Below are 26,419 nucleotides of genomic sequence, written 5' to 3' on the forward strand. Positions count from 1 at the left end.
CCGTATTCTGAAAATGAATGGTGCGAAAAGGGAAAATATCCTGTTGGCCTTTTGACCTCATGATAACAAGTGTTGCCTCTTTCGTCAGAATACAAAGGTGTTATGGGCATCTCAGTAACACTTCCTCTTTTACAAGGCAGAGGTGTTTACCCTTTGGTCATTCTCCTTCATCTGTGCCTTTGGTTGCACAGGATCACACAAGCTCTCGTCGCAGAGTTAATAAGGACCAAGTAAAAACAAAATTAAGATTAGAAAAATAAGGGAAGCATCATTGGCAACATCGGCATCTTGAACCCTTTCAAGGAAGGGGGAGGATAATGACGGATGTGGAAGGGAAACGTGATAGGGCCCACTTCAGTCCCATTCCAATTAATTGCAGCTTTGGATTTTCAAGGCTATAGAATTTACGCAAGTGAAACCAGGGTTCGAATGTCCGTAGAGTTTTTCGTTAATTTTTTTACTTTGTAAGATTCTCCCTTAAAATGTAGCGTTCCCGGTTTACTGTGAAGTTCAGTACTCACAGCTCTCCAGAAGTTTTATTCCATCTGTGACCGAATTATGGAATGACCCGCTGTCACGTAGTCGAACAGTTGTGTATTCCGAAGCTCAAACTTTTTGCAAATTATATATGTTGTTGTTGTTGTTTAACATAAATCTCATTTCTTAGTTAAACGGGTTTGTCTCTTTTTTTTCAGTATTTTTTGTTCTGTTTCGGTATTTTCCCTACTGGGCCCTTGGACTTGTTGCCTGCTGCTTATCCAAAATAGGGACGCAACTTTGATAATAATAATAATAATAATAATATAATAATAATAATAATAATAATAATAATAATAATAATAATAATAAATCATGAAAAAGAACAACCACGCCAAAGTTTGCATAATTTATATACCTAGTTTAACGGCATCCTGCTCTGTTTCTAAATTAAGAGAACAGAAGCATGAACATTTCTCTCTCTCTCTCTCTCTCTCTCTCTCTCTCTCTCTCTCTCTCTCTCTCTCTCTCTCTCTCTCTCTCTCTCTCTCTGTGGGTGTGTATGTGCGCGTGTGATTTTGGTGCAAGAATGCGTCACTGGTTCTCCCAGCATTTGGGATTTATCTGTTTTCCAATTGTAACTGACCAAGAGCAAAATAAGTTCTATTTATTTGGAGCACCCTCTGAATTGCGGAGGATGAGAGAGAGAGAGAGAGAGAGAGAGAGAGAGAGAGAGAGAGAGATCGCAAGTTGATTTGCGAGTATCATTTGATTTCATGTTTGTGCGTGTGTGGTGTGTGTGTGTGTGTGTGTAAGAGAGAGAGAGAGAGAGAGAGAGAGAGAGAGAGACCACAAGCTGAAATTCGAGTATCCTTAGATTTAGTGAGAGAAAGAGTGACAGAGAGGGAGTATCCTTGATTTAGAGAGAGAGAGAGAGAGAGCAAGCTGTGATTTGCGAAGGGGAGAGAGAAAGAATTGCTGAATGATCTCTTAGAAAATATTGAGAGGAAATTTATCGGGTGAGGGATTTCCAGACTGGGAATAAGGTTGGTCCTCGTTATTTCTGGATGTGAGCTGCTTCAAGCTTTCGATAGGAAAATGGAAGAGCGCCCAGCGATTTTCACTCTTAGCCACGTAATTTTTTTTTATGCTTTTTTTTAATTTTGGTCCTGGTTTTTTTCATGTATTCAGTGTTATTGTAAATGATGTTGGTCGTGTTAGTGGTAGCATAAATTTTATTATTATTATTATTATTATTATTATTATTATTATTATTATTATTATTATTATTATATTATTATTATTGAAAATAATGAGTATTTCAGCCGCGTTTACTTTGTATAGAAGTTTCTCTATCCTTCTTATTACTGACTTTTCTTCTGTACTCAAGTTGGCTATTAAACGTCAAACTTGAGTACAACAGAAGACTCAGTAATAAGAAGGATAGAGAAACTTCTATTCAGTATACACGCGGCTGAAATAGCGATTCTTTTCAATTAAACCCATACTAATGAAGTTCTTCCAGCATATATTATTGTTATACTTATCATTTTAGGATTTTTCTTCAAAAATGTCCAATTTCCTATTTAAATTCATGGTAAATTTATATTAATTTTTTACCGCCTTCTCTTTACCCATCTTGAAGATTTCATTCGTATTATATCATATACAGGTATTATTTGTCCTCTTGATTCAGCCACATCTTTCGTTTTCCTTATGCTGACTTTCCTTTGTTATTGGCGAGTTCACCATATTTTCTTTTTCGTTGCGAGTCTGCGACATAGTGTCTACTTTGATTCCTGTGCTCCTCTCAATTCCTCATGTGAATGTTAAGCTTTCAGTTCAATTTGTTTCTTTCATTTTCATTATCTTCAAGTGACAATTTTATTCCTGGTTCATCCACTTCTTGTTCTTTATCAATAAATCATTAATCCTGATTCGCCCACTTTTTCCGTCTTGACTTCAGATTTTGCACCATGGTTTAATTTCCTTTTTGGCAGCCAGATTCTTCCTAATTAACCAGGTCCGTGTTTAGCCACAATCCTTGCGACACCTATCTTCTGAGTTTTCTGATATCGTTCTGCTGCTCTCTCTCCTGTCTCAGTAGATCATTGTCATCATATTTTCTTTAACATCTCTCACACCATCGAGAACAACTAATAAAAACTTTTAAAATACTGAAAGGCAGAACAAAAGTAGACAGTACCCTATTCACGCCAAACGAAAACTAGACAAGAAATAATGGATGGAAACTAGAATCGAAGAGATACAACACATCTCATTGCGGGAACTTCTTTACCTACAAGATATGCGACACATGGAATAAACTGCCACCAGAAGTTGTAAACAGCAACAGTGTGGAAGAGTTTAAAAGAAAGCTAGACGGAATCCTTAGGACAGTGTGAATGAATAGTAAATCCTGCTCCTGCAGATAAGTGAGCACATGATGTCTCCACGGATGGACTAACAAGTCTTTGAGACATCCTAATCCTTGTAACTCCTTGTAACTATTCGTAATGACACCTTTATTGTGCCAGTGCCAGATCTGCCATAATGCCTAGTTTCGACACTGGGTACCATACATCTCGTTTGTCCTTCCATCCATTGAAGAGAGTATGTTAATTGTACGAATGCGGTAAAAGTGGTCATTTGGAAATTTACGAGGAAAAAACAACCCTATTTTTGCATTTTTGTGACCATTTTATAGGTTGGCTTCACTCCTCTTTCATTCTTTGCAGTCTTGCATCCCCTCTCTCCCGTCTTCTTGCAGTCTCTTAGGTTCCATGTCCTTCTCTCATACTTTTCCATTAATATTGCGATTTCTCTCTGGAATGTGCTTTCGGATTTTTCATGTCGTTTCCCTCTAATATCCACATTTTCACGAGTGTTTTTGCCTTACACTGATATTGTAACCACCTCCAATAGTCCTTCAGCAATTTCCTATACTACCACTACTTTGTTCCTCCTCCGTCCCATCTCATGGTGCTTCTTTCCCCTCGAATTTTCTTCCCCTCATACAACATTCTTTCCTTCCAGGCATTTTGGCAGGCGGATTTATGTCACTAGATGGGTGTACATCCGCCTCTGGGAGGGTCCTTCCAGAATTATTATATATATTAATAATATATCCCGGGGATTTCAGGCGGTTCTTTTTCTCCATTGACCGTCGCTGGGCCTCAGCCTTGAAAAGTCTCTCTCTCTCTCTCTCTCTCTCTCTCTCTCTCCCTCCCAGTATATCACTTCGTTCCATACGACGGTATTATGATCGGAAGAGAGCACTTTCAGAATTATTATTAAGTAGATATCCTCGTTGGATTCCAGGCAGGTAGTTCTTAAACGTCTGGATGTGCCCTCAACAAAAAGCTCTCTCTGTCCTCTCTCTCTCTCTCTCTCTCTCTCTCTCTCTCTCCTCTCTCTCTCATTTTTAATTAATACCTTTATATTCCCCCGGATACCAGACGGGTCCGTAACCGTCTCAATGTCTCCCCGTTGGCAAATATAATCTCTCTCTCTCTCTCTCTCTCTCTCTCTCTCTCTCTCTCTCCTCTCTCACCTTCCAGTATATAGCCGTATTCCAGAAGACGGCGTTATTACTTTTATTAAGGGCGGATGGATTGTGAGGTGATTATTTGCATTTCGTTGGTTCGTTTAGCAAGCCGCTATTTCTCAGGGCCAGGTCGGGGAGCGTGAATATCAGGGGGTGCCAGCGAGCCTCAAGGGAACAGGAAGAAAGTTAATTTAGTTTATGAATTATTTCAGTTTCCTTTATTTTATTTTTCTTGTTTTTACGGTTAAAATTCCGTATTCACGGTGATCGTACATTCGTCCTTTTTTTTCTTTTTAGTTTTTTCATCTTATATTTCATTGTATAACAATTATGAATGGTTCTAGAGAATGCTTTTGTATTAGTCATATGCTTTGTCGCCTGTTTTTCTGTGTACAGTAATAGAGAATGATGGCTCTTTTCATTTTTCCTTTTCGTTTCATGTTTGGCAATATGACTTGTTTTTCGTGTGTATGATATTACGAGTGGGAAGGCATTTGAATGTTTTTAAACGGTTGCTTTGTTTATCAATTTCCATATATTAATGAAGAGTGGAAGATTGTAATAATTTTGCTCTTATGTCTATTTGGTTCTTATACTTAATTTTTGCAAATGGTTTAAGGCTGTACGTAGTAGCGTTTATTGTTAAGTCGCGTTTAATTTTATTTTATGCAAATCAGTCGCATGAAATCTAATAATACACAAATATTTTGCTCGATAGATGGCAAAAGACCAAGGGAGACAATGAAAGACTCAAAGGCGTTGAGCGATGCAACTTTAGTGTCATCTGCAGTGTGCCCTTCGAGCCAAACAGTAGATGATACCCGCTACAAGGAACTAACCATAAAATTTTTAATAAACCCGTAAAGGTAACATCTGCTGGCGCCATCTCCTCCCAGGGTCAAAGGAGGCGCGTAGATAAAACGCAGCATATTCCAAGTGACTAGCCTTTCCCTGAGATCTAGAAAGTGGATGTTTTATATTTACTTGCAAGAGTTCAGCTTATAATGTGTCGAAATTTTAGCTTAACTATTCATTTCCTCTGATGAAAATACACCATCTCGAAACCAGATATAAAAGAAAAAGATATGAGGATTTTACCGTGACTGTCTTCCCAAAAACAGCGCAAGTGCTGTGGCCACCCAACAGAATGAGGTTTTCAAGCTTCAAAGGAGTAAACGCGAAACAGCATCTGTTTGTTACCCTATTCTTTCGTACTGGTATGACTTTGTTTATGAGATTAATAATTGGATACTTTGAAAAGAATGATCTTTGATAAAAAATCATGGATGATTAATCTATAACGATATACCTGTCCCGAGGGCACGATTTCCTTAACAAAAAATACGGGCTAGTGTGTCAGGTACATACAACAAAGTAGAAGTGTGATGTAGAGAGAGGCAGACGAACTGAGGTACTTATGGATGAGAATTAAGGGCATTAGCGGCGTTATCTCATTCTTGTGTCCGAGGTGAGATTCATACTAATTCACCTCCACAAGAGAATTGTTGATACGAGTGCTGCATCTCGAAGGTATGGCGACTGCTGGTTTGTAAGTTTTTCTCTTTTTTTTTTTTTTTCTTTTAATGAAGATGTTGCAGCTCGGTAGTGAGAGCGAATAAGTTCAACAGCAGCTTGAATAAATAGTATTTGGGCGTCCACCGACTCATGTCACAGGAGGAACGAAATCCTTGTGAGAGGACTTCGACGCTATACTGGCCAGTCAGGGTTGATGTTGTCAAGTGATCTAGAAATGGTGAATCTTCATGTGAATCAAAATGGTCATAGAAACGGGCACAAGGAAAAATAGGACAAAAATAGGCACGGCGTGGGTTGATTCCCTTAAACCAACCCCTCCCTCTCCCCGGCTCTCTCCATGTATATGACATTCATGGGTTGTGCCAGTATTCAACTACTTTATAGATTTCTTTTCCTGAAGGAAATGCGATAAAAAAGAATTATAGGAATCCTTTAATAATAGTGAAATATTTTTGGGCAGCGTGACGTTGATGTTAAGTGAATGATAGTTGTGGATCAATAGCAGATGATATTAGTTTTCCCGTTGATTAATGATACATTGTTGATTGGAGATGGAAGCGTTTTTCTTTGATTCACTGCATTGATATGGAATGATATTGTTGAACTGATTAGATAATAGTATGAATTTACTGAAGAGTAATGATCCATTGAAATTTGACGATATTATTTTGTTGGTAATAGCTGTCAGTTTTGAGTAGGTAGTGGATAACATGTTGGGTTCTTTGGGTGAGCGTTGTCATCCCAGTTATCTGGCGGTTGAGCAAAGAGGGTGAATAACATGACTGAATTGTTCGGATGACAGTATTTAGTAGATGAGGTAGTTGTTTGATTGAAGGCAGCACTGTCGTCAATGGGTGCACAAGATGAACTTGTAACAATGATGATTGTGACATTTTGATAAATGTCAAGTATTTCTTTTTTTGTTTTTTTGTTTTTTTGTTTACTGCAGCTCGTCTTCAGGATATCCCTTTTTAATTGCAGTGTGCCCATTTCCACCTCTCTTCCTTCCCTTACTCATGTGCCACCGCCCTTCACAGTCTTCCTTGTTCGTCTTGCCAGTATTCTTTACCTAATGTTATGCTTGTCTCTCTTGTGGGTGAGTTCTCTTAAATTTCTCATTTCTTTGTTCTGCTTATTCTCTTAAACCTGTATTTTCCTACCGGAATCTCTTCCTCTTATCTGTTTGTTGATTTATATGTTTTTAACATTTCTTTTCCATTCTCCCGGATACCTTTCCTCTTACACTTCCCTTCTGGGATAATGATTGTAATTTTCCTTGCACCACTTCTCTTCAATCCATTATTTTTTTTTTTTGTAGTATATTCTTCCTCTGAAGTTTTTGTACTAAACCTATCATCTTCTGCAGACTTGTCCTTGACTTCTTAAGTGCTCTTTTAAACGTATATTCTTGACATTCCTGCTCCTATTCTTCATGCACTTTCTTTTCAGTATTCTTTTTTATGTTTGACCTCTCTTCGTTTTTCTCTTTCTTTTTCTCCTCCACATATCAGTTGCTCTTATTGCTCCCTCCCCTCTTCACACGCACTTCTCCACCCTCGTATACACTCCTTGAATCCGAACCCCCATCCCCTACCACCCACCCCTGTGGGGGGGGGGGGTTCTTTTCTTTTTAAGGGGAAGGGGGTGGAAGTTCAACTCCCGAGAATTATTTGTTTTCGCTCGCTCAGAAATTTTTAATGAAAACGAATGATTGCCTTCCAGAGTTTATTATATTTATTATAGGCCCCTTTTTATCAAGTTTCTATCATTGTGACTATTTTTATGACCAGTATTGCAATTAGTGTCTGGATCTATATTAGTCATTTTATTCCGAAGTCAGAATTTTGAAAAGCAATGATTTGTAACAGTTATGTTTCCCTCTTCCGGGAATTTGGGCTAATTATGGGTTTTAAGTGATCTCCAAAAGTGGTGGCCCATCCATTCTAAGTTTTGGTTTGTGGGGTGAAGTTGCTAGACCCTTACCCAAGACCCCAACAGATGGTGGTGAAAGATTTTATAGAAGGTGCAGTGACTACATCTTTCCCTCCACTGCCAAGTTTGGAATTCTTTCTTGCGTCTGTTTGACCTGACTCGGTAACCTTTGTTCCTTTAAGTGGCAAGGCTCTCTCTCGCTTCCACTCTTCTTCCTCCATACTTTTTCTCGTTATGTTTCTTGCGTTTTGTTTCTTGTGCTACAAAATGAATTAGGTTGCCCGTGCCATTTGCCTCTGTTTTTATTGTTTGTGTGTTTGTGTATATATATATATATATATATATATATATATATATATATATATATATATATATATTATATATATATATAGATAGATAGATAGATAGATAGATAGATTGATATAGATAGATATATTAGGGGATTCATTCTATAAAACAAAATTTGGGAACATTATAGGCAGGCTTTAATTTCTATTGTAACCAATCTATATATGGAATATTTTGAAACTAAGGCAACAAAACCTAAAGACGTGCTGTGGATGAGATATATAATGATGTCCTAACATTTTAGAATATTAGGTGAGGCAATTTCAACGAATTTCTTTCAGAATTAAATGCATTAGCGCCCAGCATCTAATTCAAAGTTGAATGATGAAGGGGCAACAAAATTCCTATTCTTATTTTGATCATTAGAGATACGACAGAATGCAAATTTACCGTATACAGAAAACCAACATTTTCACATTCATACATTCATTATTTTAGTTGTCATGATATTTCTATTAAAATTGGAGTAGCCAGCAATTTATTCTTGATAGCCTTACGGATTTGCTCCCAGGATTTCCTTGGAAAAGGAAATTGAACTAATCCGTAAGAAGTTGTCATCTTTAAAGTACCCTGACCATATAGAGAAAGCTATCCATAAATCTAACAGAATCCTCCACCGTTCCCCTCAGAACAACACTAGAGAGACGCCCAACAATAAAATAAAAATCCCGCACCTGAGCAGAACTGAGACGTTGACTCAGATGTTTGAGAACTCTAATCCCTTTTGCTTTTACCTACCTAAATAATTCTTTAGCCAAACCCCTGATTAACGTCCAACAAAAGCCAGTCACCTAAAGACACAGAAGTATACGAAATTCCTTGTCTAGACTGTAAACAGTCCTATATCGGTTTTACAGGTAGATCAGTCCCCCAGAGATTATAATAACATGAGCGTTCATGTATGTATGGCCAACAGAGCTCATCTATTTTTAACAACATAGATAACCATAATCTCAGAATAAACTGGAATTTGTCACGTATAATTTATAGCAGCAATAGTTGGTTCAAAAGCCAGATGATAAAATCAGCTTTGATTAAACAAAGAAACGTTATGAACCTATCAAAAGGAGCTTGGGACTCAGATATAATAGATAAAATCATACTCCAACCAACGATTAAGAAAATTAAAGAGAAATTGTTAGCTCAGCTTTTCTGTAATTCATCTCATTCATTACCTACCCAAAGAGAGAAACGGTTGCTATCTGAAATACAGCATCATCTTCCATATTTTGGTATTTTATGGGCTCCTTCTATATGTATATATGCATATTATATATACATATAGTATGTATATGTATATATATGTATATATATGTATATATATATGTATATGTGTATATATATATATATATATATATATACACATATACATATATATATATATATATATATATATATATATATATCTGAATTTATTGTTTTAATGGAAACAAATTTCCTATATTTGTAAACAAACTTGAACTCAACAAGTTTGTATAATGATATGTTTGTTTATTTCTATACATTTAATCCAGACATCAATATTCTATACAGTTTGGACAACCATGTGCTTGCCCAGAGATTGCTTTATAGGGCTATCTAAGAAGTATAAGTAACAACAATGGGGTAAATGATTTTGTTTTTGTTTTTGGTTTTATTTGTAAACCAATGTTGTTAGAATTAGTAGTTTGATCTGTTCTACTCTGGTACACATTCGTGTTTCATAATAAAGTTTTATTTTGCTAATGTTTTGTAGGCCTGATTTATATAAATTTCAGACACTCTTATGCAGATTTAGTTGCATAGAAGAACGGTCACGCAACCATTTAATATTATATATTGTCACAACGTTCATAATTTGGCATTTGCTTACTTTTCTTCTCCTTTCCTCTATTGAATTACGAGTTCGAAAGAAACGCAGAATTTTGAAAAGTCAGTCTGGAGATTTAGGATATACGGGAGTAGAGTTGTGTTGGAAAACATGTGCCTTTTTGACCATACCATAAAGAAGTCTCCAAAGGTCCGTGACATGTCCCTTATATAATTTAAGAAATAATTGGAAGGAACGCTCAGACGGTCATTATAGGATTTCCCATCCAACTTTATGCAGAAGCTGTCCCCTTTTGAAGAATATCCAGGTCATTGGCGGTCAATCGTTAAGGAGTATCCTTCACCTGTCCTCACCTTTGCTCCTTGTATTTGCATCCTTGAAATAGGTTCCCTCTGACCTGATCCTAGTAATCTTCAAGTAGTTCCTCTGCTAATTTACAATTTAGTCATTCTCGACCCTCAAGAGACACCTTGTATTCGTTTTCAGTCTTTTGGTACTGGCCCTTGTCCATTGTCATTCCACATTACCTGTCAAAATTTAAGTATTCCAATAGGACCACAAACAGTGGCCCTGTCATATGCGATGGCAACAAGACGACAATGATTCTATTGTCATCTGGTATATAGAGGGGGCATCGCTGCTGTTTACAGTGGTACCAGGAGTTTGAGTCAAGGAGAGAAGAACCACTGCTGGAGTTGCGTGTCGCCTAGATGACGCCCCCCCCCCCCCCCCTCATCTAGGTCGTTATATACGGGCTGCTCAATGAGCAAGAGCCCGTGCTGACATAAGGCCAGCTTAATCTCCAACAACAACTACAAGTTAAACTGTCCGCGTAAGGACCTGTTACCTGCTGGTACCTGAGGACTTGAGAAGTTTGTACCCAGTGTCTGTTGGTGCTGCGCTTCTTTGCCATGAACTTGTAACCAAAATCACATCTTCTCTCAACACATTCTCCCTGGGTCTGGACAGATTGCAATGCCGATTTCCATTGAAGTTCCTGCACACCACAGACTGGCTCTGTATCTCCACATGTCTTATCCATGGACTTAAGTAAAGTGAATGGAAGTTGTATGTCGGTCTCACCACATTCTCATACTTTGTTTCTTGCTTTTTGCTTTTCTTCAAACCTTTAGATTTACAATCTCCCCTCTCCCCTCGAGATTTCCACTGTGACCTCTGGTAAATTTGTAAAAGTAAATTAGTGGAAACACCAATCAGCGTAACATTAATCGCTATTACAGTGATAAATTTTGTGATGTGCTCCATGTAGTCTTATGTATTTCACTTGGTGTTATACGAGTTAAATTCACTCGTCATATCCTTCATGTGTTACAATGATCCCTGCATTGCAGATCCGTTCATGAGTGTCCTGGGTGTGTGTGTGTCTCCAGGAGATCAATGGTGCCACTTAATTTATTTTACCAGTGCCATATCTGGTCAAGCAATCCCAGAACCCAGTGTGAACACTGTGCTGCAGTTTACCCCTTGTACTATTCCTCTGCAAGCATCCTAATCTGTTTTCAATTTTGAATTTGTGAATTTAACCAATTGGTTTAGTGTATATAACCTCAGTAGTGTGGCACATTGCTTTGTTTGTTACCTTTTACCGTAACTGAGAGTTTCATGAAGTTCTATTGGAGCTCGTATATATTTCTTCTGATCCCTTTTAGTGAATTATAGGTATTTTAGTGGACATTCTAAGTTTACCTCATACCCCTGGTATGTAGTTTTTGTTCACTGGTAGGTGGCGAACTTAGTCATGTAGCACTCCACGCTTAGGTCAAAATTAGTCATTCATTACCTTTTACCCAGCCATGCTACACGTGACTATATATATATATATATTAATTATATATGATATAATATATATAAATTATATATCTATATATATATATATATATATATATATATATATATATACTATATATAAATATCTATATATATTATATATATATTATTATATATATTTTAGTATATATATATATATTTATAATATATATACATATATATATATATATATATATATATATATATAATACTATATATATATATATATATATATATATACTATATATATATATATATATATATATATATAGTATATATATATATATATATATATATATATATATTATATTATAATATATATATATATGGTGTGTGTGTGTGTGTGTGTGTGTGTGTACGTACAAGCACGACAACTTTCAGTTAACTTTGGGGATATAAATTTCCCTTTGAAATAAATCTAACGGTGCGATATATATATATATATATATACTATATATATATATATATATATATATATATATATATATATAATATAATATTTATATTATATATCATATATATGATATATATATATATATATATATATATATATAGTATATATATATATATATATATATATATAGATCTATACGATATTATATATATCTAATATACTCTATATCTCGATTATATATATAATATAATATATATATTTTATATATACTATATATATATTTGTCTGTGTGTGTGTGTGTACACAGTACGACCAACTTTCCAGATAACCTTGGGGATTATAAAATTTCCCCTTTGAAATAAATTCTAACGGTGCGATAATATATCTATATATATAATCTATAGAATATATATTGTCTATTATATCATGATGATATGGATATCGATATAGATTATTATATATATCATATAATATAGATAATATTATAGATAACTCTATATAATAAGTAGATATATATATATCTTAGGATATATATATAATATATATATATAATCTATATATATAGATATATATATATTTATATAGATTATATATATATATATATATATATTATATATAAATATATATATCATATATATATAGATATATATATATATATATAGTATATCTCTATCTATAGATATATATTATATTATATATATTATATATATATCTATAGCCCTGAATGCTATATTATATAGTGATATATATATATATATAATTAGTATATATATATAAATGTATGTGTGGTGTGGTGTGTAACACAAGTACGACAACTTTCAGATAACCTTGGGGATATAAATTTCCCTTTGAAATAAATAATAACGGTGCGATTTTCGTCTTTTCGCAAGGTCGTCACCATTTCATCTCGATGAAATAAATTTATAGATTTTTTATATTATTTTTTATTTTCAGCGCCAAACGATGGAATTAATTTCTTCTCGTGAATTTTGAACGCGATTTTTTTTTTTTAGAACCATTGGACGCTCACTACCCGTTCCCCCTTAATAACTCCTCGCCCACCCCCCTCCTCCCCCAACACTGGGCCACACCATCCTTGTAACATTCCCATATTCCCCCCCCCCCCCCCCGTGACATCCTCTGGGTTCTTCCTATTTACAGTCATTACGCTGCCATTTCTCTCTCTCTCTCTGTCATTTACAGACCATCCATTCCTTTATGGTTGATATACCTTTCGCTGCCTCCTCCTCCTCCTCCTCCTCCTCCTCATCTACGCCTATACGTTTCCCTCCCTACTCAACTTCATCTCTCTCTCTCTCTCTCTCTCTCTCAATTACTCCTTCTCCTCCCCTTATTCCTACTCACTCGTCCTTCTCCCCGTTCAACGCCCGCTCCCCCAAATCCCTCCTCCTCTCCCTGATACTCCCACCCCCGTTTTCTAGAATTATTCCCCCTTTGGTGTCATTTTTTCGAAGTCATTATATCCCCTGTGGCCTTCTCATGTCGCTCGTAGGACGAGAAACTTCCGATCCATCCGCTTCCTAAGTGAAACTTAATTTATAATGAAAAGGATTTTAATTCTCTCTCTCTCTCTCTCTCTCTCTCTCTCTCTCTCTCTCTCTCTCTCTCTCTCTGGATCCATTATTTTTTTAAGGCTTGGTAATGATCTTTTCTCCCTCTCTCTGAAAAGCTGTGAGTGTTTATCTCTCTCTCTCTCTCCAGGTCTCATTGATTTCGCAAAAAGCTAGTCTTCCTTTTTGCTGAACTGCAATTATGAACATTTTTTCTTTTGCTTCTGATTATCTGCTGAATCGATGTCCTTATCATCGTTGTCGAACCACCAAGGATTATAATTAGGTCAGAGAAATGGATTATTTCCTTCATAGAATTGTGATGTTTTTCACAATTTTATTAATGTGTCTAGACTCGATTTCTTCCTTTAGTTTATAATAAAGAGGGAGTTTTTATTTTATTGTGTTACTTCACTTGTTACTTTACTTCTAATATTGGTTTTGCTCCATCAAGGATAAGCGTATTCTTTTCTGATATTACTCCATTATTTTGCCCAATTCTTTTTTTATGTATATTATCTCGTGAAAATTTTTTCCTCTTATAAAGAATATTTTATTTTTATTTTTATTCAATTGTAAAATCTTTTATCGCCCCCTCACAATAAGTTCATTGCAACGTTATTTCCCAACATTAAGTTTTTGATAGTAATAACTACAAGTTTTGATTTTTCGACCTAAGTGGGTTTTCCCCTTTCAGATTTTCTTTTAAAAACTTCTCCTGTTTGTGAAGTGGTAGGTATTTTTGTATTTTGTAACTGAAATTTTTTTTTTTTTTGTAATTAGAAGAACGGGTTCTACCCGTTGCACTCCGTTAGATAAGTTTTGTATTACCAATTGTTACTAACGAGTTTTAGAACTTGTTGAAAATAAAGATTTTATGTTTACTTTTATTTCCCACTTGTGACAAATTTTGTTTTTCAGCTCTCTCTTATATTTTTACCCTTAATTTTCCGGTTTTATTCCTTTTATTGTTAAGTATGGCTTAAAGTCATTTCTTTTGTGTTCCAAATTGAGATGATTTGATAGCCAATAGCGATCGATTTCTAGGCATTTGTGAACTTCCGCATTTCGGTCTTACAGTCAATTTTTTTTTAATTTGATGAACGAAACTTAAATTTTTTGGCGTCTTGGTCATCACAAGTCCCACAATAGTTGCCTTATGCTGGCAGGTGGTCGACTAAATCACCAATGTTCCCAAACTGTGGGCTGTGACAGAGCCTCTGAACTATGGTTTTTGTGCTAAATTCATTTTGAATTGATGCTAATATTTTTCCATAGAAAGTTAGATTAATGAGTGTTTTCTGCGTTTATCAGCAAGTCAGAAATTGAATCGTTCTCTATGCAAATGTTGTTAATGATAATATGAATTACAATGTTATATTAGATTTATAATCAATCACCTCATTTCGTCTAGACTCAATTTCATTATTGTCTACCTTAACTCTCTCCATTTATTAGCTGGTAACTTTTATGTTTATTTCTCAGTATTCTCTCATTTCAAAAGTCTGGTCGAATACATCAAAGTTGTTTCTGTAGAGTACAAGAAAGAACCCTTTCTAAGAACTTGGATTTCATCGTATCTGGAAATGTGTCCCATGTGTCCCACCCAGTGACGTCACATCCGAAAACATCGCCAAGAAAAGCCACTTCTCGAGTTGTTTATGTGGCCTTATCAGGATTATAGAGAATAATTTCCCCATATCTCTGTGCTTATTTTTAGCAGCAGGATGCCGTTATTATCTTTCATTAGTAAGGCTTAGACTTTTGAGGTGTATATGAATGGAATGATAGATTAACTTTATTAAATAAATAAACGTGGTTGCTACACTGAACAAGTAGAAAGTCGAGTTTTCTGTACAGTGTATAATGCTGTATGAGACTCTCAGGTGCGGCCTATGAAACTTTCAGCCACAGCCCTATGGTGGCCTGTGATGTTGCCATCTATAGCCAGAAAGTAATTAAAAACTACTGAGGTTAGAGGGCTGTAATTTGGTATGTTTGATGATTGGAGGGTGAATGATCAACATACCAATTTGCAGCCCTCTAGCCTCAGTAATTTTTAAGATCTGAGAGCGGACGGATAGACAAAAAGCCACCTCAATAGTTTTCTTTTCCAGAAAACTGAAAATGGTCGTTATATTGTCGCGTTCTCGTGATATTTACTGGTGGAAATTGAAACCGACGCCGTAATTCCATTCTCTGTGAATGGCACACGCCCTCTTTGCTCAAGGGAGTTTGCAGCATTCTTGTTATTAAAGCCATATCATCGATTTGTTAGAAGTTTCGTTTATTGGTTTATTATTTCCGAAAGTGACTTTTGTCTGTAATTCATATATCATTATGGATGCTGAAATACTTATTTTAGGTATGTATGCGAAATATGTTGTAAAACATATCAGCACAATTCTATAAGTTTTTTTTTTTTTTTTTTTTTACTATAGTGTAAGAGACCCTTCTGCTTGTGGATTTTATTTTTTGGTGTCATATGCCATGGCGCAAAGACCCTTATACATTTGAAATTTATACAATCAACACATTTTTCTCTTTTTGTTTTTCATCCAATGAATAATGTTGAAATTGTATAGGATTTCAGACCTTTATTACACACAAACCATGTTAGGTAGAGGTATAAGGTTTTCTTCAATTTCAATAACAATGACTAAAGTTTTTTTTTACATTAATAACAAATTTCAACATGTGCCCCTTTGTTGCCTGGTATTCTCCAACATCTCCATAGTTACCGTTGCTAGAGCTGCTGTTATCCTTGCTTTAAAGGTCTCAACATAAGGTTACTGGCTAGAGCTGTGTTATCCTTGCTTTTAAGGTTTCAACATAAGGTTCTGGTGTACTGTACACTTTATTCTTGATATAACCCCATAAGAAAAAATTAAGAGGGGTAATGCCTGGTGAACGTGATGGCCATTCCAGCGGTTGGGGAAGGTTGCATCCAGAAATTTACGAACAACCGCTTCTCTTATGGTCTTCAATACTTCCAGTCTCTGTGAACCTTTTATACCAGTCTTTAATGCTTTTAATATCTGGTGGATCTCGTCGATACTCATTTCTGAACTTGCGTTGAACTGCAACATGTGGTTTTGTTTTGTGGTACCATAACACACACTGGGTTTTCTCCTGCAATGACACATTTCTGCTATTCTTGACTTAGCTGGCGGATAGAGTGATCACTGTGGTATCTGTAGGCAAAAAAAAAAAAAATAATAATAATAATAATAAAGAAAAAAAAAACTTCAGTCATTGCTCAACAGAATGTGAAAGTTGTACGGTCATATCCACAATATTTTTAAAGTTATTAATTTTAGTAATCAGGAAATGACTTTATGGACACCCTGTATACTTTACCAGTGGAATTTTATTCTCAACACATTTTGATTTATTTCCTTTTATGTATTATTTAGATTATGCAAAACAATAATTTGGTGTGCATAATAAGAGATCTGCCAGTTTTAATCACGTTTTTCACAGCTTTCGAAATTCCTACGGTTCATTACAGTGAAACTCCACATTACTGTTGGGATGACTTTTTGGTAAGATCGAGATTGACATACTGACAGGGAATGGGGTCAGTGACCTACAGTTTTCCCCAGCGAAGGCTCCAGTATTCATCTTTTATTCCATTTTGAGGCTCAGGTGTTATCTCTCTGCGTCCAATGACCAGGCAAAGGGTTGCTGTGCCTTTGACGTAGGTCTGTACTCACGTTCACGTACACGATTAATAGATTTGGGTATTTACGTAATTTCCTGCTGATGGAGTCCAGATACTGATTACGATTGAGCGTCTTTCACTGTATACCGTGTTTATGATGAAATCATTGCATTATTGTTCCCGTAAGGATTTGCCTTTGAAGGCTAATTTTCTTTAGTTTCTAATTCGGCTCTTAGACTGGTGTATTGTTTCTCTCTAGATTACTCTGACATATTGTCTCTTTAAGACTGATGCAGCAATAAGGCATATTAATGTGCTTTATTGCAGGTAATGTAGTCCATCTGTTTGGTTTTTAGTTAATCAACTTCATTTAATAAATAACTGATTTATAAGAGCCCTTGAATTGTTTTGTATTTGACCCATTAAAAGTATGTCTGGAGAATGTAGGAACATAGTTCTATACGCGTCAAATTCTTCGGAAGAGAGACTTGAAGCATTGTACACGTGTGCGCCATTTGGTCTCAGGTAAGCGTACTTAGAATATGGTACTCCTACGAAATATACTAAGACAGGTGGAGCTTCCTGTCTTTCATGCTCAGTATTGTAATAATTCATCCCATAATCATCAGCAGAATGTTCTGGGAAATGATTCGGAGTCTTATAGAAAGCTGGGTATTTTGTGTGTGTATGGTTTTCGTAATTTTCTTGAACAGAAGGATAGTCAGGTTGTCTTGGCTGGAAAAATGCGAAATAGGCCCCGTAATGGTGCCCTTGCTCAGAAACAGCGTGGAGCCCTGTGCACTGCCCTACTATATACCAGCTGCTGATATCTGTGTCATACTCCTGACTAAAATACATCACAAAATGTTCGTTTTGTGTTCTTTGTCTGGGAGGGAAATGAGGACTACAAGGGTCTATCTGTCCAATGACAGTTGCTGTTTCTATGTCCTTTAGGAAACGCATTTCGTGTGTAGCCTGTAGCATTTGGATGCCGTTGAGGATGTCAGTGTTAAATGCTTTGAGAAGTGGTCGGTACCAGGCTTCATATTCATGCATGAAAGCCTGAGTGTTGACTCCCAAACCATAGTGGCGAATGCGACTGACCTCTGGATAAACACACTCTCGTTGACCCCTCACCTTGTCATAAATCCAGTAGTCATAAGTAAGTATATCTTCACCATCACCATTTTCTGGCCAGACCTCCAGTGCCTCCCTAACAAATTGAAGGGTAACTGCATAACCCCAAGATACTTGCACAGATCCTCTCCTGAGGTATTTGGCGCCACGCCCTCTGGCCACGTTGGGCAAAAAAGAAAATCCACTTATGCAGTACAGTGAAGGATCACTGTGAAGGAGCCATATCGTCTTGTCTACGAAGTTCAAGAAATCAGGGGAGACTTCAACATCCTCGTCCAGAATTATAACCGCTTTAGTCCTCGAGAAAGTATCAGCTACAAATTGGTAGACGCTCCTGTAGAAACTAAAGAGTTTGTAGTTGTCTTTACCTGCTATAGGGATGATGTGGTAATGAATGTCCAAAATATGGAGAAGCTGAATTGTTGAATTCGATGCCTCCCCAAGAACTACATGTATATTGCTGGATTTTGCAAGGGGATTACACAGAATACTCTTAATTGTGTAGTACAGATATTGGTGTCGACGTCCAGCTGTAATAACTATTGGTATTTTTTGAAGTGAAGTTTCAACATAAGGATACCCAGCAATTATTTTCGTCTCTATAGGAAGTGGAACAGGATTGCTGTCGTCACAAAGATTTCCTAGAGCCCCCTCTGAAGCACAGTATTGCCAGCGCTTTTGAATTAGTTTGTCACGCCTCTTCTTTGTAATGACATTTGAAATGACAGAAGTTCCCTCAGCCAAAACGATGTTACTGCTGTGTCTTGCAGATGAGCTGTCCTAGTAGTAAGAAATTTTATTAATCATTCTGATTTTACTAACCCCCTGGAAAGCTAACTTTGTTCTTTAATTTTCCATTAGCAAATGCTATGAGATTGTTAATATCATCGATTAGAATATTTTACTTAATTAATGTGAGTTGTAATCATTATACTTCTTATAATTTTTGTTCACCTGTAATGAGATCAAATGGAAATGTTCAATTTTACTTTACGGATGCCAGATCATTGTTTGATTTTTTAATTACTCATGCTAGTCATTCTCACGGACTATCAAATCATACAAACCTGTTTAATGAGAGGACCCTTGACAAGAGCCTCATAAATCGTGCATCCACTCTTCACAAACGCCCACACCCACATTGCAGTATCACCGAGGTAGTGAATGAAAAGGGAACCCAGGTCTGCAAAGAGCATCCTGGCATACCTTAGACCTAAAGCATTTTGGAAACCGCTCATGGTAAGCACAATGAATCGACCTGGAACGACCTGCTGGATCCACCATACCAGGTCAGCCCACCAGGAGAATGGTTCGCTTGTTTTGAAGGATCTCTGCACAAGGATCCTGTGGAAAGATTAGAAGTTTGTATTTTAGTTGGAGACGTTTTACATTTTAAAAAGGCATGTTGGCGAATCACTAGAATATGTCTAGACAAAGTTACGGTCACGAAGAATACCTCGTAGATCAGGTAAACATGAATGATTTTGGAATTCTATATTTGCAGTTCGAATTGTGATGGCAGTGATTATTATATTATTTATTTTTAATTCAAGTGGTTCGGCAAACGGCAGATTTTTACTACATTCAGAATATGGGAAAAATCAAAATATGAAAACACTATCAAAAGTCTTTGATATGTCAAGCAGGCTTCTACTTGACTAGGTTTCCTTACGTGAAATCGGAGAACCTCGCAGGTGAGAATTACACATATAATGATAAAACCAATAAGCATTACAATATATAATATAATAATATAATATATATATATATATATAATATATATATATATATATATCATATATGTTGTAATTCTTATTATTAAAGGGTATATCTATATAAGAGATATTGAATGATTAATATATAATGTAAATATTGATATATATATATATATATATATTATATATATATATATATATATATATATATATATATTATTGTAATCACTTAAACACGTGATTCTTTTATAACACATATCCACAGGTGAAAAATAAGAGACGGGGTGTAGGTCCTGACAGGTTTCAACTCTATTCCCGAGCCATTGACGAAGGACCTACCTCTTATTTTTCACCTGTGGATATATATATACGTATATACATACATACATACATCATACATACATACCATACATACATACATACATACATACACACACACACACACATAAACATTTGTAGTTTTACTATAAAACCAGTCACCTTCCAGTTTCCTGGTGAAGTATAAGCAGATGAAGACCCGGTGTAGTTAGATCATGTACCGTCTCATGGTCTTCTTCTGCTGAATCATTGAACTGTTGGCCGAGGCTCCAGCTGTCCATGTGGCCTTCAGTTCCCAGATCAGAAGTACCTTCGTCTGTCAAGAGGAATTGGAAGAGATGAAGTGATATTATTAAAAATGTTAACTAATCGTAAGAGGTTTTAGGAAATGTCATAGATCATAGATTTAGGTATCCTTTCCTTTTTGTGGTTGTTAAGGCCTAAAAGATGTTACTTTCTTGGTCAGAGCATTTTTTTTTTCTTTTTGCCGGCAATTTAATGAGTTAGGTTAATACTGTTCGTAGTAGACATCGTCGGACTTCAGTTGTTTTTTCATGCTTCCTCATTTAAAAGTAATAGTTTATTCTCTTTCCATCTTACGCAACATTATTTTTCATTCAAGTTTTGCTAGCTGACTCTGGTAGTCTAATGCCATTCACAGGAGGCTTCCAAGGTCTGATGTAGGTTCCTAACCATTAATTGTTCTGGGATGAGGCTGCTTCATATGATGCCCATGTTACCGCGGAAGGTTAAAGGAGCCTGTGATCAACGGCTTCTGACCAATAATGCTTTGGTTCAGTGATCGGGAGAGCAATCGGTGTAGTAATGAACGTGTTACGACGGTGATAAGTCCATCTTTTACTTGGAATCCCAATGATTTGAGTTTTCATCTTTTTGGGATAATACTGGTCTTTAATCCTTACCCTTTTATTTTTAAACTTAAATAATGTTTTACTAATGGAAACCCCTCTGGAATGTGTAAATTATTCATCCCTTAGCTGAGCGAGTTCTCTCTCTCTCTCTCTCTCTCTCTCTCTCTCTCTCTCTCTCTCTCTCTGTCATTGCAAAAGAAAACTTGAGCTACACAATTCATGCATTAGCCCCACCCCTTTCTTTAGTGGAACAATGTAAAACTCTCTCTCTCTCTCTCTCTCTCTCTCTCTCTCTCTCTCTCTCTCTCTCTCTCTTACTTGCAGAGTAATTTTAACGAGACAATTCATCATGATCAAGCAAACCTGGTTCATTAATCAAGGTGACAATTCTTAGTGATTATCCATCGTGAATTTTATCAAAATGATCATGTAATCGGGAGCACGGTATAATTATAACCATAATCTGCATATTTTGATCAATAATTGATTATATTGTAGTCTCCGTAATGTTATTCGCCACACAAATTATTCTTGTGTTCGTGAAGATATCAAAGTTATTGCAATTTGCAAGAAACATGAGCTATTGGATATACGCAGTGGTTTGTTATAACGGGATCTGAAAACAATAGACTAAGTGATTTATAAGTTTCAGTTTCGTTATATCAGGAACTATTTTTTTATTATCGTGGATGAAGATAAGGACGATAAAAAAAGAACCTAAAAAACAATTTTAATTCTATACGAGTTTGATGTCGCGCACTACTCTGCGATGGAACCCGGCACTGCCGTCATGTCCCCTACTTACCTCCACCCGGGTGGACAAACAGGTTTGCAGGAGGAGGGTGGATGTCTGGTGTCTCCTCTGCCCTCCCTATCCCCTACCTACCACGCTCCCCAACCCAGGGCAATAAACAAAAAAGATCCACTCGGATTATATTATTATAGATAAAGTCTTGCATATTTTGTTGAGAAATTTTTTAAAACGACTCAGTCTTATGAATATCAGTAAAGTGGAATATTATGTAAAGAAATATCGTCAGTATTAGTTTTAAGATATTAGAAATGGAAATGATATTAATTAAAAGCTGATAAATGTAGGTGAAAGAAGTAGTGAAAGGTAGATCTTGCTTGGAAAGATACGATCTTTATAAAGGTCATGATATGGATTATGTGGTGAGTTATTCATTCATTTATCAAATATTCCTGTATTATTATTTTAAAGCTATTTCGTCAACCCACTAAGCAATAAAACTTCGATTCGTAAAGGGCAGTATTTTAAAATTATAACAGTGGTTTGTATTTACACAATGCCCGTTTGTGTGTATATATTATAATATATATATATATATATATATATATTATATATATAATATAGTCTACATTACATTACATATAGATATTTAGATCAATTTTATTAATACTTCAAAACTCCATATATATATATATATATTATTATATATATATATATAGATATATATATATCTATATAATCTAATATATATGATATATATTTATATAAATATAATATATCTATTATATAGATATATATAATATATGGTGTGTGTGTATATATCATACGTCATTACTCGAATTAGATAAGATAAATTTATTATACTTCAGAACTCATATATCTTTATATATATAATATATATATATTATAATATAATATATATATGATCTTATATTATATATTAATATATTCTTAGATGTGATGTGGTATCTATCAGCTATCATTTGTCTATATGTGTGTGTGTCTATTTTATATTATATTTAATCTATTTATTATAGTGTTTGTGTGTCTGTTGTGTTGTGGTGTGTGTGTGTGTTGTGGGTGTGTAGTGTGTGGTGTTGGTTTGGGTGTGAATAAAGGTGTTAGGCTGTAGACCCCATCCCCCTAGCCTAGACATTTGTTCTATTATTATTTTCATTTCTTGACATCTTTATTCAGGGGCATTGCCTACCACCAAGGGATTCTAAACCCTTTACTGATCGCTACTCTGCCATGAGGTACATTCCTAGGAAAACAGGGTCTGCTTAATGCCTGTTTCCTTCCTCAACAAATAGACTTGATTAGACGATGTGGTTACCATTGGCATCAAGAGGATAGGCTCATTCGTCATTTAGCAGGCTCTTTGGTCCATTAGAATCCCAAGCCATTGCCACATCCAAAGTCAACATAATCCCGGTAGGTCGCTTGCTGGAACCAGGATAAAATACGGTGGCTAATGATGTGGACCTTTTAGTGCACAATGGCACGTCCAAGACTCAGCAGTTGAAGTTTGAACGTTGAAGTTTACTTGTTAGGGAAAACGCCTTGAATATTGCAAAATGGTCACTCCTACGTTCATAATTCGATAGATGACTTCGATGAGCTCCATTTGCAAAACCTCCCACAGTATTTAATTTATTCCCACAGGAACACGGAAGGGTTATCAGCATTACATACTAGAACATTGCCACGCACGCCCTCCACGCCTGCCTTGCACACACTGCTTACTTGATATTGGTGGCGCCCTTACTTTCAAGTATCTGTAGCATTCCATTTACCTAGTACTTTCTAATTCATCACCTCCTCCTTCCGCTTAGCATTTCCAAATTAAGCAAACTTTTCACCAACATGGTCACACAGTCTTTTTGAATGACTGAACTAGAACAATATACCACATTCATCCGGTCACATAGGATAACTTTCGATCCATTTACACTTTTCTTGTTATTTCTCGCTTTCTTCAATTCTTGTTATATCTTATACACTACATGGAAATGATAATCTCAGCAACATCAACCATATATTCTCTCATTCGCATTCAGCATCCTCACTCACTTTGGGTTCCATAGACACTACAATTCCCTTTCAAAACTTTTGCTCTTCATCTGTAACCTTCCTCGTCTCGCCTGTTCTTTGACTCTACACTTTTCTAAACTAACCATCATGACACTTTCACGCTTCTGAGAATTATTGATAATAATAATAACGTGTAGGAATCGACCGCTACCATTTTTATTCCATCCATATTAACATATATTTGCTCCATCTTCCTGGATTTCTTTTATCTTTTAAACCTTCCTCTACCTTACGTTACTTGACTTTCTCTTGCAAACACTTTCGAACTCTTCAACTAGTTTTTTGCAGTGTCTCTTCGTTACCCCCACCCAGTTGTCTTGTCATTAGTAAATATCAGCCATTTCACAGTCAATTCACTACCGATATTTATCCGTAACGTTCTCTCTATATTTGTGCTTTCTCTGACTTTTATCAGTGCTCTGTCCACGAAGGTTTTGAACAATCATATAGACATGGCTTTTATACTCTAAATCGGTCACTGTCCCGTTTGCACGATCTGACTTGCTTCCTTTTCATAAAAAAGCGTTGTATGTGACTCGGTAAATTATATGTAATAATACCATACATATCCGGAACTACATTACACACATACACACACACACATTTATGTATGTATGTATGCATTTATGTATTAGCTCTTATCTAACAGAAACAGTAACTTTAAATAGCTGCACAAATAACACCTGGATTTGTCTGGTCTTGACACTTCTGCTGAATGTTTTGTTCCGCCTCATTCATTAGTCTTCCTCTCCCACCACTCTCAAGGAAGCGACTGGTTTTGCTTTATTAACTCAAACTGGAGACATGAATTGCTTACCATCAATTCCAGTGGCGGAGTATTTGTGGACCAGGAAGAAGGCTCTTTGCAGACCTGACGCAGCTCCAATCGATATGAAGTGATTTTTTCGTCGTCTTAGTTGTGTAATAGGAAGTTCATGCATCGAGGGAAAAAAAGGTATTATATAGATATTATGTGGTCAGTAAATGCATGCGCAAATTTTATAGCTTATTAAAGGATTTGTGACTTTATGTTGACATTATGTTGAAGACTAAGTTGGTGTTGTCTTAGATTATAAATATTTCGTATGTTTTTATAAAGGAAACGGGAAAATGTTTTTACATCTTAGATAAATTGATGTGTGCCGGTATCATGGTGAATACCGGTTAATTTAACGTAAATCGTAACAAAATTCAGAATGTGTATTGATGTGTTTGAAGCCGAAAAATCATGGTCTTATGAAAATATAAAATGAATGAATCAGTCCGTTCATTTGTACATTTAATTTAGTGAAATTGTTTTAGAATCATAAATAAATAATTTAGTATATAACTGTGTTCAAGGGACGAAAATAAAATCACATTCAAGTAATGTATAATTGTACATTAATGTATAAGCATTGAAGTCTGTTTTACTGAATGATAAATGGAATAATGGGATTGTATTTCCATTATTTTGTTGTAAGTTTATTGAAAAATACTAGAATACGTGAATTTAAAAGATAAAATAACATTTGTTGATTTATAAGCGCATTTGCGCGTGTATTGCCATGTTCTAGGAATAAAAATATTTTCTTATTAATTTGTTGAGTAAATGTGCATCCTTTAGTCTATTTAAGGAAGAAAATGATTTCTCTTAAGAACTGACATATGAAAAAAGTATGTTTCATTTCGTTCAAGACATTCAAGTGATTGTTTTCACAAAAGGTGATTGAATCAATTCGTTCGTGATTCTCTTTAAAAAGGAACATTAGATGGTTTATTTGAAAGTAATTGAATGTTTATTCATTGTTTTTGAAGGAAGAATAATATAATTTTATTCAGTGGTAAATGAAACTGACCTATTATTGCAGGTGATGCAATTAAAGAAAAGCTAATATTAATTCAGGTATACTATTTGTTTACGCTCAATAGTTGGTTTAGATAGGTTACAAAAAAAAAAAAAAAAAAAAAAAAAAACAGATAGAACGTATATTTACAATAGTGCAGTCAAGGTCAAGGATAGAAAATAAAATCTTTATTACAACGAATAAGTGTATGCATGCAATAATATAGCTGCACCACGAAAATGTATCATTTATTGAACAGTTTCACATACTAGCGCACGGTAAGTACTTACAAGGCGTCTACTCCTGTTGCTGCCCCAGGGGAAGGTGTCAAGAGCAGCAGCAATAAGAATGGAATTGCCGTTACCCAGGCAACTCTGAGCAATGCTGCTTGTTGCATTGTTAGAATATTTCCCGTCTTATTCTTCTCTTCTGACGGATCTGGAAGTGCCGGCGAAGTAGCAGTTCATGTTTCTGAAAGAAAGAAACACAAGTCGGAAGAAGATGGAATTTTTTTAAAGGGGTGGGTGGGTGGGGATAGAGAGCTGGAGGGCGTATGTGCGCGTGTACGTCCCTTTACCATATAGCTCTGAGGGGATATGC

The 26,419-nt window shown here is 35.7% G+C and overlaps 1 protein-coding gene and 1 long non-coding RNA gene across 2 annotated transcripts in view; one reads left to right on the plus strand and one right to left on the minus strand.

Annotated features, from left to right (window-relative positions):
- Positions 1-26,419, plus strand: part of LOC135215602 (uncharacterized) — a 178,517-nt gene that overhangs the window by 26,762 nt on the left and 125,336 nt on the right. The gene's annotated exons all lie outside the window — the stretch shown is intronic.
- Positions 16,757-26,283, minus strand: LOC135212828 (protein O-linked-mannose beta-1,2-N-acetylglucosaminyltransferase 1-like). Its single transcript, XM_064246600.1, has 5 exons — positions 26,110-26,283; positions 24,811-24,905; positions 20,439-20,592; positions 19,311-19,587; positions 16,757-19,023 (listed from the first exon to the last, which is right to left on the minus strand). Exons 1-5 carry the CDS (start codon positions 26,214-26,216, stop codon positions 17,473-17,475), a joined length of 2,184 nt encoding a protein of 727 aa, XP_064102670.1. The 5' UTR covers positions 26,217-26,283; the 3' UTR covers positions 16,757-17,472.

This window comes from Macrobrachium nipponense, chromosome 19 (assembly GCF_015104395.2).
Source record: "Macrobrachium nipponense isolate FS-2020 chromosome 19, ASM1510439v2, whole genome shotgun sequence".
Lineage (NCBI taxonomy): Eukaryota > Metazoa > Arthropoda > Malacostraca > Decapoda > Palaemonidae > Macrobrachium > Macrobrachium nipponense.

Excerpts from the sequence above, each read along its gene's own strand:
- LOC135212828 (XM_064246600.1), bottom strand. The coding sequence starts at position 26,216 with ATGCAACAAGCAGCATTGCTCAGAGTTGCCTGGGTAACGGCAATTCCA. Across the intron at positions 20,593-24,810 it reads CTCCGCCACTGGAATTGATG|ACGAAGGTACTTCTGATCTG; the intron begins GTAAGCAATTCA and ends TCCTCTTGACAG. Across the intron at positions 19,024-19,310 it reads AGGGTCCTCTCATTAAACAG|GACAGCTCATCTGCAAGACA; the intron begins GTTTGTATGATT and ends TCTTACTACTAG.